At 41.7% G+C, this 12,770-nt stretch overlaps 1 protein-coding gene across 2 annotated transcripts in view; it reads left to right on the forward strand.

Annotated features, from left to right (window-relative positions):
• Positions 1-12,770, forward strand: part of samd12 (sterile alpha motif domain containing 12) — a 197,828-nt gene that overhangs the window by 48,401 nt on the left and 136,657 nt on the right. For both annotated transcript variants that reach the window (XM_051955482.1, XM_051955481.1), the window contains exon 3: positions 6,561-6,690. In XM_051955482.1, the coding sequence (XP_051811442.1) occupies positions 6,561-6,690 (130 nt within the window). The remainder of the gene's footprint in view (positions 1-6,560; positions 6,691-12,770) is intronic.

Here is a 12,770-nt window from a genome sequence, read left to right on the forward strand (position 1 = left end):
CTGCCGCCGTCATTAACGTTTTTTAATTGGGTGAAAAAGCACGTTGGACCCCGGATCGGCCCCGGAAGACGAGGAGGTGGCAGAAACAATTACTGCCTTCAAATCGCAGCTCCTTTTATCGCTCCCCCAAATAACTGTGTCCTCACAGAGGGGCCACGTCGCTTCATTTAGCCGCTCGTATTGGACCTTTAAACGCTTCGTGTTCGGGTCGTGTGTTTTCCCCCCTCCAAAGGCTTCGCTCCTCGCCTTTAATTTTTGAGGTTGTCCTTGCTCTGTTGCTACGGTAACGTGAAGAATACCAGGAGCCACTCTGGGCTTTCAGATATCAATTAAAGCCAAGGACGGAAACAACGCCGAGCGCATGTTGGCACAGATTGCAGCTAAATGCTTTGTCATATGTTTCTCCTGCACTTGTTTTTCTTTTTGTTGCGTGAATGCACGTACAGATGTAAGACATGTTTGCATTCAGACCACTGAGAAACAAACCTGGCGTCTCCCCTCACCTCTGAGCTGTCACTCACGTCTCTAATTGGCCCGGAGTGTGTTGAGCGCCGCTCTCCGAGGCTGACTGTAGTCCTGTTTTCGTCTCGCCGCCGTTTTCTCCGCGCCCTGTGGCTCGCCTGGCAGGCAGCTCGGCTCCGGCTCACCTATTGTAGCGGCGCTGTGGGCTAAATCGGTGCAGAATGTAAAACACAGATGGCCATTGACTCACAAATGGGTTCATGGCAAAATGAGAAAGTCTCCTGAGTGGAGCCGTGCAGCTTTCAGTCCAGCCTGCTCTTCATCCTCAGCCTTCCTCCATCCTGACCTGCCTCTCTGTTGTCGCCTCGGGCTCGTCATCAGGGTTAATTATGACTGAGCTCAGCGCTGGTTAATGCTTAATGTGGCGTCTTCCTGTGATTCAGCTTCTTCCCCTCACTGCAGGTTCAACATCCCTTCGTCCATCCCTCCATCCATCCATAGCTTATCCTCATTAGGGTCACAGGGGGCTGGATTCTGTCCCAGCTGACTTAGGGTGATGGTAGGGGACACCCTGGACAGGTCACCACTCTATCACAGGAAGATAGACTGGAGGTACATGTACAGGGGATCCACGACTTATGGCAGAGTTTCTACGAATAAGTTGAAACTCTGATGAAAATGTAAACAAAGCCGTTCTATGCATCACGATATCGATCAGTTCTTTGGAAAAGTCATGAATACCAACGACTTTCATGCATATACGAATCATTTTACAAGAAGATAACAGAATATGTTGCAGTGTTTTTACAGCTTGACTGTTTCATTATATCTAAGTTTACATCCATGGAGATGGCTTTCCTTTTCTTCGAAGCATCAGAAGAGTTTGACTTGGGAGCCATAATGAAGGGCAAAAAGTTAATGAATGTAGCACAATCCAAGGTGGCGTACAACTGGAGAATGGAAACAAAGCCGTCTTACGCATGACAAAGTATTCGTCCTCTTCGCTTGCCGACTAATTCCACGCAACCAGTTCTGACGTAACAACTAAACATCGTACATCATAAATCGAGGACCCGCCTGTAGCCAGTAATGACGAAACGCCGTAGGTCAAGGACGTCGTAAACCGAGGACCTACTGTAAAGACAAACAGTCACACTCACAATTGATTTCCCAATTAACCTCAGCATGTTTTTGGACTGTGGGAGAAAGCCAGAGAAGCTGGAGAAAACCCATGCATGTACAGGGAGAACATGCAAACTCCATGCAGAAAGATCCCAGAAAGACGGCGACGTGAACCAGGGAGCTTCTAGCTGCAAAGTGAACGTGCTAACCACCACTCCACTGTGCAGCCTAAGGTCAACATCCTTAATGTATTAAGATTTAATATATTAAAAAAAGACAATAATAGAAAATAAAACTGACACAAAAAACATCTGAAACGAAGCTCTCTCACTGGAAGTCTTTGGATTTGTTGGGTCTCCGTGTTTATTTTTTTCTGTATTGCTCACATTGACCTCCATAATCCTTAATGCTGTTGTTTCTCTGCCTTGGATTTAAATCAGTCATGTTAATCTTCATTAGGGATGATCAGTATAAAGGCTTTTTTCTCATCACAAACCTCGGTCTGCATTTTTGTTTACATCGCACAGGTGGTATAAAGGGAGAAAACAGTTTGTGCCAGGATGCTAGAGATGCTAATTAAGATTTTTTTTTTCACCCTCTAACACTACATTTACCCTCTAACTCTACATTTACCCTCTAACTCTACATTTACCCTCTAAAGCTTTAAATCTTTTCCGTCTGATACAACACTACCAGGTCTTAATTCGGCCATTTTCGTCTTCTTTCTTTCTTTTTCTTTACTGGGAACCACTTTGGCGGCTGTGCTTGTCAATGTGCCGTATAAATAAGAGCGACTCAACGACCCTTGCCTGCTGCCAACAGTCGCATTAGCAGCCGAAGCCTCACCTGCCTGCCTCCGTACCTACCTGGCTGTCACCTGCCTACCTGCAGGGATCAGCCCCTATCGGGCCATATGCCGGGCAGCCGGCGCTTCTCCGGTTATTCCTGCTTCTCCCTGGGAAACCGGATTCAGAGCGAGTGGGAAGCAGCAGCATAATAAGAAATAGGTGAGAGCGGCGATATACGGGGAGAAGCAGCGAGGAAGACAATGCGATAGATCTGACAGCGAGCAGCAGCGAATCCGTGGGACGAGATGAGACGCGATGGAAGCCGAGGAAGCACCGCCAGTAGCTGTTATTCTGCCTCTCTGGGCGGAGGCAGCTTCCATTGCTATGCCACACCACACGGCAGCCAGAGAGCGGCTCGAGTGGAAGGGAGTGGATGTGAAATTTTAATCACTTCTCTCTGTTTGTAATTTTAGTAGCCCCTCAATCAAAATCAAAAGCACTGCCAGCACTTTCAAGAGCTCCTTTGGCAGGCTGCAGCATCGCCTGCTGCTCAGCTATTTAAATTAGAGCGGATTCTTGCAGGCAGAGGACAATGCAATATGCCTGCACTGTAACATACATGTAATGTGTTTAGCATGTCGCACGCTTTGATCAGCCCGTGTCCAGGCAGTGATGTCGACATGCAGCGGCGCTTTATGGATGTCTGTCCAAAACATTAGTATAAATCCAGCGTCTCTGCAGGTTCTAGTTCTGCTGCCAGAAGCAAAGAAAGAACCTCTAATGACTCCAGAACTGTTGGATTCCATGAACACACAGAATCTGGTTTTTGCTCTTTTGCATGCATACAGGCGAACAGAACTGTCGGTTTTTATGTCAGAGTTTCAGGTTATGGCGGTTTTTGTGTCATGCTGTTTCACAATAGCTGCAAAAAGCTAATTCAGTGGAAGTAACGAGCTGTTCTGGAGGTCATATTGTGCTTTTTTTGGTATTTTTATCTTCACTTCGCTGTGCTAAATTGTTGCTGGTTTTTGTTTGTACAAGGTCTGTGTGAAGCAGAAAGAGTAGATAAGCCAAAATCATAGTTCAGTACAGCAAAAACAGGAAATACAGAACATTAAACTGCCCTTTTTTCCATCTTTTTTAATATTAAATGCTTGTTACTGAGCAGATTATGGCTGGGACTCTTAAAAAACTCTGTATTCTGACTCAGCGGATGTAGGATGTGGGTTTGGGCCACCAATCATTTCAGTGGGTTTTGTGTCACTGTTGTCTAACACACTGAGAATTCCAGGTTTTGCAGAGGATTTTTGTCGTGTAGTCTGGCAGCTCTGCTAGTAAAATTAACAAACTAAATACATCTGAAGAAATATTCTCTTAAATAAATGAAGAATAGTACAATAGAAATCTATTGAGGTGCAGCATTTAGAGTATTAACCATGTAAACTGCACTGGACTGTTCAGCTTGACTAAATCTGTGCGACACAAATATTCTCTCAAATAAAAATGTTAGCAAGAAGCTGCTTGATGCTGAGTTTGAACTGCAGCCACTTTCATTCTGCTGCTGCTGATTCAACGCCGTCTCAAATGAATTTTGTTCCCAAACTGTTTAATGGTGGAAGAGGATCTTTAAGCGCTGGTTGGTCTGATTTTACCAGAACTACGAGGAAAAAACCGCATTCTGAATGTGCAGCTGCATTTGTTGCTCCGCAAAGAAATGTGGCGGAGTTATGCGACGATCGGCGCATGTTTGTCCGTCTGTCTGTTTGATTAATTACTCAAAAACAGACCAACAGGTTTGGATGAAATTTTCAGTGAAGGTCAGAAATGACACAAGAACCAAGTGATTAGATTTTGGCAGTGATGCAGCTTATAGTCTGCATTCACGGATTTGTTAAAGATTTCTGTATCATTGCGAGATAGTGGCACAACGTCATTGTAACCATGACAACAAGTGAACACTGCATCAGCTGCCTGCTGATGATCACATGATTGTGATCCTACTACAAAGCCACCGCTACCGACTTATTAGGACTTATCCGTTGGAAAAGATCCAAGGAACAACTGATTAAACTGTGGGGGTGTTTCTGAGAGGTTTCCTGCCGCCTGCTACATATTTAGGTCATGCGATTCCTTTTGTGGTAGTTTGGTGTCCCATTTTCGTAATTTTCCGTCTTTTTACATGGGAATTTGGTCGTCTTTCATCATTTTGTGGTTGTTCTTTGTCGTACATTGGTCATTTTATGTCTTTACCAGTTCATTTGGTTTCTCTTTTTCATTGCTTTATATCCTTTTGTGGTGGTTTGGCATCACATATTGGTGGTTTTGTCATTTTGTGATCTTTGTGTGACATTTTGGTCATTTTGTATCTTTTTACTTCTGTTTGGCCGTTTTTTTTAGTTTTTTTTTAGCATTTTGTGCCGTACTTTGGTCATTGTTTTTGGCCTTTTCTGGGCTTTATTTGACAAGAGAGATAGAGATGGACAGGAAATGGGGAGAAGAGTTGGGGGAAGACATGCAGCAAAGGGCCGCGAGTGGGAATCGAACCCGGGCCGCTGCGTCGGAGACCAGCCCCTATACATGGTTCGCCTGCTTAAGCCATTGAGCTATACAGGAGCCCGTATTTTGGTCATTTTATGTCTTTGTGAGATTATTTGGTGTCTCATTTTGGCTCTTTTACGTCATTTTGTGGTCTTTGTGTGGCATTTTGGGGGTGGTTCGGTGGGGGTGTTTCCGAATCCCATCAATTCCCGCCGCTCGCTATATATTTAGGTCATGCGATTCAGTATCCGTAAATAACGTACACATGCATAACACACACCTGTGCTCAGTGCAAGGTCATTTTGTTTGTGGGTGCATCTATATTAAATGGACACATTTTATGGTGCTGTGATTTCTGCCACGACTTTTTAAAAAAGACTTCATCCGTCGAAAATCGTACAACTGAACGGCTTGGAGGAGTATTGAGCTCTCTGAGTGCTTTTCTAGTTTGATATTTGGTACACTGGTGCAAAACTGGAAGGACAAACATGTGCATTACATCCCTATTAAAGGAAATTATTCCCCACCAAAGAAAATTCTGTTCTTTAGCTGCACAAATAAATACGTCGCCATGTAAAACATTAGCATGACGCCTGCTAGAGGCTAGTTTGGCCTCAAAGTTTACGGATGTTCCCTCACCAGAGCTGTTTTCTGATACTCCGAGATCTGTAGTTATGGTACATAATCAGTGTTACCTGGTTTTGGTTGAACCAGCTGACCAATCAGAGCAGACTTAGCTTGTCAGGAGGCGGGTCTTAAAGAGACAGGAGCATTTCAGATGGAAGAGGAGCTAAAGTGGTGTACACTCTGAGGAAAGCATGTTCTAGCAGACCCCAAAACTCACACTATGAATGTGTAAATGAGCCTGATAAGATAAAACTTTATTAATCCTAAATAAAATTCTTCAAAATTGCCCCTGTAGAAGTTTTTCTGCCAACAAAATGTGTCGCATGAGAAGAAGAGGCTGCTCAAGGGATAAAACAACCAGAATTTAAGCACAAAAATGCAATTTTCGGAGATATTAGGTATCTAAACAGAATTAAATTACTCAGAGTCCCATGGTGCTTCAATGCTGGGCAGATGTTGTGTGGATTTATTCAATGTTAAATCCACATTTTTTCAGAATTGGTCCAAATTACTACATTTTTTTCTCTTCACTGCACCAAATGTGGACCACATCGTCCTCATCTTCTGTTTATTTCAGTCCTCCTTGTTCCTTATTCCAGTTAAAGGGAACAAAACAACAGAATACATCCAGTGTTTGTTAGTTGTTGATCAATGCAGCCGTAAACACACGGAACATATGTTCAGCTCACACACGGTAGCATGTAGCGTGTCTGAACGCAACATACAGGATGAATCCAGTCATACGGAGGCTGCAGATGGGATAATTGTCTCCTGATTGACTCTCCTGGAGTTTTGTCTTGTCTACTTTCTCTAAAAGATTAATACTTTATTGATCCTCCAGGAAAAATGTCACGCAGCAGCCAATTAATATTAGATGATAAAATCAGGTGGAGGCCAGGGAAAGGTGGCGGTGGCTGCAGCAGGAAAACAGCGGCTGGTTTTAATCTCACTCACAGCCTCAATTTGTTCTTATAAACAGAGTGTTTTTAAAGAGAACATTTAATGAATCTTGTGTTTTTGCAGCCTGGATATGTGAAGCTGTCCAAGCCGGTGGCCCTGTGGACCCAGCAGGACGTCTGCAAATGGCTGAAGAAGCACTGCCCCAACCAGCACCAGATCTACAGCGACTCCTTCAAACAGCACGACATCACAGGTAGGACGGGGGGCTCAGGTAGGCCAGGGGGCTCAGGTAGGACAGGGGGCTCAGGTAGGACAGGGGGCTCAGGTAGACCAGGGGGCTCAGGTAGGCCAGGGGGCTCAGGTAGGCCAGGGGGCTCAGGTAGGACAGGGGGCTCAGGTAGGCCAGGGGGCTCAGGTAGGCCAGGGGGCTCAGGTAGACCAGGGGGCTCAGGTAGGCCAGGGGGCTCCGGTAGGACAGGAAGCTCCGGTAGGACAGGGGGCTCAGGTAGGCCAGGGGCTCCGGAAGGACAGGGGGCTCAGGTAGGACAGGCAGGACAGGGGGCTCAGGTAGGACAGGTAGGACAGGGGGCTCCGGAAGGACAGGAAGCACAGGGGGCTCCGGAAGGACAGGAAGCACAGGGGGCTCTGGTAGGACAGGGGGCTCTGGTAGGACAGGGGGCTCTGGTAGGACAGGGGGCTCTGGTAGGACAGGGGGCTCTGGTAGGACAGGGGGCTCTGGTAGGACAGGGGGCTCAGGTGTTCATGAGGAAGTCCAGATCTCTGCAGCTGGAGGAGCTTCAGACACCATCAGATGCTGTGTTTTGATGAAATCTAAGACTCTGAGTGGTCAGTTTAGTAGAATTTAGACCGGTGTTGTGTTGTTTAGTAACATGTTTATGAATTATTAATCCCAGTACGAACAGTAAAGCCGCTGTTTAGATGTTTGGTGGTTGAATCTTTGGACAAATTCCCATTAATAAATCAGCATCAGAGTTGGTTTGAGAGTCTTTAGGTTCTCTTCTGATAGAGTTCAGTTGTGGTTCCGTCCGTTTGTTCTGTTTCTATCCTCAGGTTGATGAATCATGGTGTCATTTAATCCATCAGTTGGCTGGTTTTAAAATGTCAAAAAATGGTGAAGAACTTGACTGTTGTTCCCTCAAACGTCTCGCTTTGTCCAAAGATCTTCACTTTACATGCAAACCTATGTCATCCTGCACATTTCAATATAGTTCTCTGACTTTTATTACTTTATAAAACCTCAGATTTGCTGCTCTTTCTTCTTATTCAACTTGTAACCTGCTGTTTTGTCTGAACAGAAACCAATCCATGAAAATAGCTTCCTTGATGTTCTTTTGGACAGCCAGAATTAATTTTCTGTCTCTGAATCTGGAAATGCACAAAGTGTCTGAGTTTGAGAACTGCAACAAGTATTTTCATTATTGATTCGTTTTTTTGATGTGAAATATCAAAAAAGGTGAAAAATGTGCATCAGAATTTCCTCAAATGTCTCGTTTTGTCCAAAGACCTTCAATTTACCGTCACAGAGGAGGAAAGAAGCCAGAAAATGTTCACACTGAAGAAGCTGAAATCAGAACATTTAGACTGTTTTCATGTGACTGATTATCAAAACAGTTGGTTAGTTAGTCCTTTAGCAGTCAATCAGATACTGCGGCTGGAAATGCACATGGACTGAGTTTGAGGCTTTGTTTGAAACTAGCGACACGTAGGAATTAAACTTTAATTATTTTCATCCTTGATTTATGTGGTGATTATTTTCTGGATCATCAATCAGCTGTTTGGTTTCAAAAATATCAGAAAATGAATTCGTAAATGTTCTGTCTGGCTTTAAATTTGAACTTTTATTAATATAATTTGGTATAATTGGAATTAATTTTACTTAGTTTCATTATTTTCATAATATTCATCTAGAAAATGTCAGAAAATGGTGAAAAATATGAATTGGAGTTTCCTCAAATGTCTCATTTTGTCCAAAGACCTTCAGTTTACCGTCACAGAGGAGAAAAAAACCTGAAAATATTCACATCTGAGGAGCTGAAATCAGAACATTTAGACTGTTTTTGTTTAAAAATGGCTTTAACTGATGATCAAAATAGTTGATGAATGTAATAGTTGTTAATTAGTTAAATATTGCAGCTCTAAACTCTTTGTTTGCTGCTTAGTCCAAAATCTGCACAAAAATATTGCTTGTTTTATTCATCTGACAGCATAAATGTCACATAAATCCATCAAATTATGATGTATAATTAAAATATTGTGCAAACAGAAGCGACATTTTAACAGTCAGTGTTTGTTTTCTGGCTTTATTCTATTAGATGCTGCAGCTGGAAATGAATTAGTCATTGTTTGAAAATGGGGGACCAGAGGGAATGAAACTTCTGAGTATTTTCATGATTTATAAACACTTTGATTATCTTCTGGATGAATCAATCAGCTGTTTGGTCTCTAAATGGGGAAAAATGTGGATGAGGTTTCCTCAAACTTCTTTGTTTTTGTCCCAATATCTTCAGTTTACTGTCAGAGAGGACAAAAAAACCCAGAAAATATCACATTGAAGAAGCTGAAATCAGAGTTTAGACCTTTTTTTCCCCTCAAAAGTGAAGCAAATTTAATCACTGCTGCTTTAAACTGTAGTATTTCTTCTTCTGAATGTGTCTTATCTGTACATTTAGCAGGTGTGTATGAGGAAAGCTCAAAAAAGCGACACCTTAATGTCAAATTTTACCTGTTTTGTGGTCATTTTGGTACTTTTTATGGCAATTTTGCATGTTTTTGCTGTCAGGTTTTAACCTTTCAGGGTAGTTTTGGTCATTTTTGTGGTGAGTCTGCATGTGCTTTGGGGTGAAATTCTGATTCTCTGATTCTGCTAAAGGCAACCAAATCAGAGCTAAAAATCAGAATTGATTCATAATAGTACTTTAATTTGATGAGTGATTTTGCACATTTTTACTGGCATATTTGAACTTTTCGGGGTAGTTTTGGCCATTTATCTGGTGAGTTTGCATTTATTTTGTGCCACATTTGAATCTTTCGGGTGAAATTCTGCTTCTAAAATCTGCCGGAGGCGACCAAACCAGAGCTAAAAATCGGGATTCATTCATAATAGGGTTTTAAATTGGAACTTTTATTCATGAAATTTGGTTGATTGGCTGAAAACTAACCATTAATTTCATTTTTATTGAGCAGTTTGGTCTAAAATTTCAGAAAATGGTGAAAATATAGATAGATGTTTCATCAAATGTCTTGTTTTGTCCAAAGATCTTCAGTTTACTGTTATAGAGGAAAGAAACCCGAAAATGTTCATGATTAAGAAGCTGAAATCACAGAATTTAGACTGTATTATCTTACAAAGATAATAACTTTTGTCACTGCTGCTGAAAACTGTTGTATTTCTTTTTCTAAATGGGACTTATCTGTAGGTTTAGCTCGTGTAAATGAGGAAATCTAAAAAAACTGGCAACTAAAAATGGTTTAAAAAAAAAAAACGTTGATCTTTGTTTTTCCTCAAACGTCTCATATTGTCCAAACCAGAAAATATTCCCACTGGAGAAGTTGCAGACAGAATTTAGACTTTTGAAAACATAATGTTCTGTAAAAACACTTTTCTGGCCATTTTTCAGCAGCAGAATCTCTGGAACAGACGGGGAGGTTGTAGCCATATTTCACATGTGGTGGGACGCTGAGCTGCTGACTCTAATCTGCGATGGAATAAATCTTGTGTGCGGATGCATGTGAAGCATCAACGGTTCAGGATTTGTAGCTCCTCTGCAGCGGCGTCCATATTGGCTGTCACGGCAGCAGCTTTGTCTTCCGGACGTAAATTATCGACGTCTGGACGGACGTGGGTGTAATCCTGACTTGTTGGCCGCAGCATGAAACCGCGAGGCTGTAATTCTAGCCGGAGGGTGTTTGACCACGTTCCTGAGGTGGAGCTGTGCAGCCGCAGAGGTCAGACTGCTGCAGCTGCACAGCGACAGTAAATCTAAACGTTAGAGCTGCTGTTGAACTCGGATATGTTTGTCTGGCTTTGGTGAAGAGCAAAGGAGAATGTGGAAAATGAATCTAAAATGTAAAACACTTGTGTTCACTGCATCATTCCATCTGCGCTCATTCATAGTTTTGATTCCGTCAGTGAGAACCTACAATATAAATAGTCATGAAAATAAAGAAAAAACAAATGAGAAGCTGTGTCCAAACTTTGGGTTGGTAGTTTATATCTGATTGTTTTGTATCTGACTGTCGTACAGCTAACTGCAGTGTATCAGACTGTTGTTCATCTGATCATTGTATATCTGAGTGTTATACACCCCCTGTCTAAAGTTGACGGGGTGTATATCTGACTGTTTTGATTCTGACTGTTGTGTGTCTGACTGTTCTGTGTGTATGCGACTGCTGTGTATCCGACTGTTTTATATCTGACTGTTGTGTGTCTGTTCTGTATCTGACTGTTGTGTATTGGACTACTCTTTCTAAACTCTAAAACCAGGATATTACATTAAAATCAGTTTATTTCACGCGTCTTATTTTAAAAATAAACCGTTGCTCTGTCTAGATTCTGTTGAAACTTCCAAATTCTGAGTTCCTTTGTGTGACTGTAGCTGGGTTTCCATTAAAGTTTTTTGCAAAATAAAAGTGATATTTGTAAAATTTCTACAAAGTATATTTGCGCTTTGAACGTGTTTCCATTGAAGGCTGTTCTGGGCAGAAGCATCGTAACTCTCGTAAAATATCATCCCGCAAGATTTCGATGTCGAACCCTTTCTCCCTCGTTTCCACTTCTATCTCCTTCTAACACTCTGCACTCCTCTGCTGTTTGCTGTCTAGTATGGCAGTGATGTTTTTCTCAAGAATAAAGGCAAGAAAAGTCTCGGTCTCTTCTTCTGTCCACACGTACCGCTCCATGTTTACTCTGAGAGAACTGGTCATGTGACCAGGTACTTCACGTCCGGTGACGTATAATTGCAGAAAAAGTGTTTCCATTGCGCTTTTGCGATATTTTTCAATATAAACGTCTGAAAAACCACCTCATGAGAGCGTAAAAACTTTTTAGCGATATTTTAGGCCTTTTTCGAAATTCAGGTGTTTCCATTAACAGGTTTTTATTGCGCTATTAACATTTTGCGCATATCTAAGGGTAATGGAAACGCAGCTTGTGAAGTCACTGAAGTTCATCAGTGACCAACAGACTGTGACAAAACTTCAGCTGAATTTTGGTGAGCTGCAGGCAGATGGGAGAAATAATTCTGTATGTCTCATGTAAAAAATCACCGAAAATAAAATATTTGCTGAGATGAAATTCTGTAAAAAAAAAAAAAAAAACAACCTAAAAATCCTGCACTCAGCAAGACAACAGTGAAGCCTTCAGTGAATTATCTGCGACCAGCAGTCAGGTCACAAAAAAAATGATCAAGAAATTCAACTTTTGTTTTTAATTTTCTGATAATTGCCATCATTCTTCGTGGTTGTTCTGTTTCCGCAGAGCTGCAGGATTTTAGATTGCTGAGAAAAATGAACCACAGTAAAGGAAAAAAAGACAAAAACAAGCAAAATATTAACTGCTCAAAGTTCAGAGAGTTAAAGGCATCTTTTATGGACTTCTGCTGAGTGCTTAAAGGAAAATAAAAAGGAATGTAGCACAGTACCTTTGCATGTGAATATTTAAATAACAGCTTATAGTCAACTATTTAACATACACCGCAAAATCACAACTTTTGTTTGATTGTTGCTTTTTTGTTTTACAAGATCTGAAGTTCATATTACTTTCCCTTAGGAGTAATCAGTAACTGAGTAGTAACTTTTGCCGTGTATTTCTGTAGAAAAAAAAAACAACCATTTTTGTGTTTAAATCTGTTTGACAAGAAGTTCATTTATTTATTTAATAGAAACTCTGCGACCTTTGTCTCCTCTCGGCTTGATTTCACTGATAACATCCCAGGTACACGCTACCTTTACCTGTAATTAATCAGTTTTCAGGTGACTGGTAGTGACAGTGACATGAAAATCACAACTTTCGCTCTGCATTTCCGTAGAAAAACTATGAATACATTGCTTTAAATCTGTTTTACCAGACTTGAAGGTAGTTGTCTTGTCTCATCTTAATCTGTATTTGATTAGTTTTCGAGTGACTTGCAGTGACACTGACAGTAAAATCACAGCTTTGGCTTTCTATTTCTGCAGAAAAACTCAGATTTGCTCGTGTTGAATCTGTTTTCTAAGACCCTCGGTTCATCTCCTTCTTAAACTCGGTGCCAGTCGTCTCGTCTTCGGGAAGCCAGATTTCTTTTGATTCCCTCCAGGTGCTCCTACTGTCTGCCA

Source organism: Acanthochromis polyacanthus, chromosome 11 (genome assembly GCF_021347895.1).
Source record: "Acanthochromis polyacanthus isolate Apoly-LR-REF ecotype Palm Island chromosome 11, KAUST_Apoly_ChrSc, whole genome shotgun sequence".
Lineage (NCBI taxonomy): Eukaryota > Metazoa > Chordata > Actinopteri > Pomacentridae > Acanthochromis > Acanthochromis polyacanthus.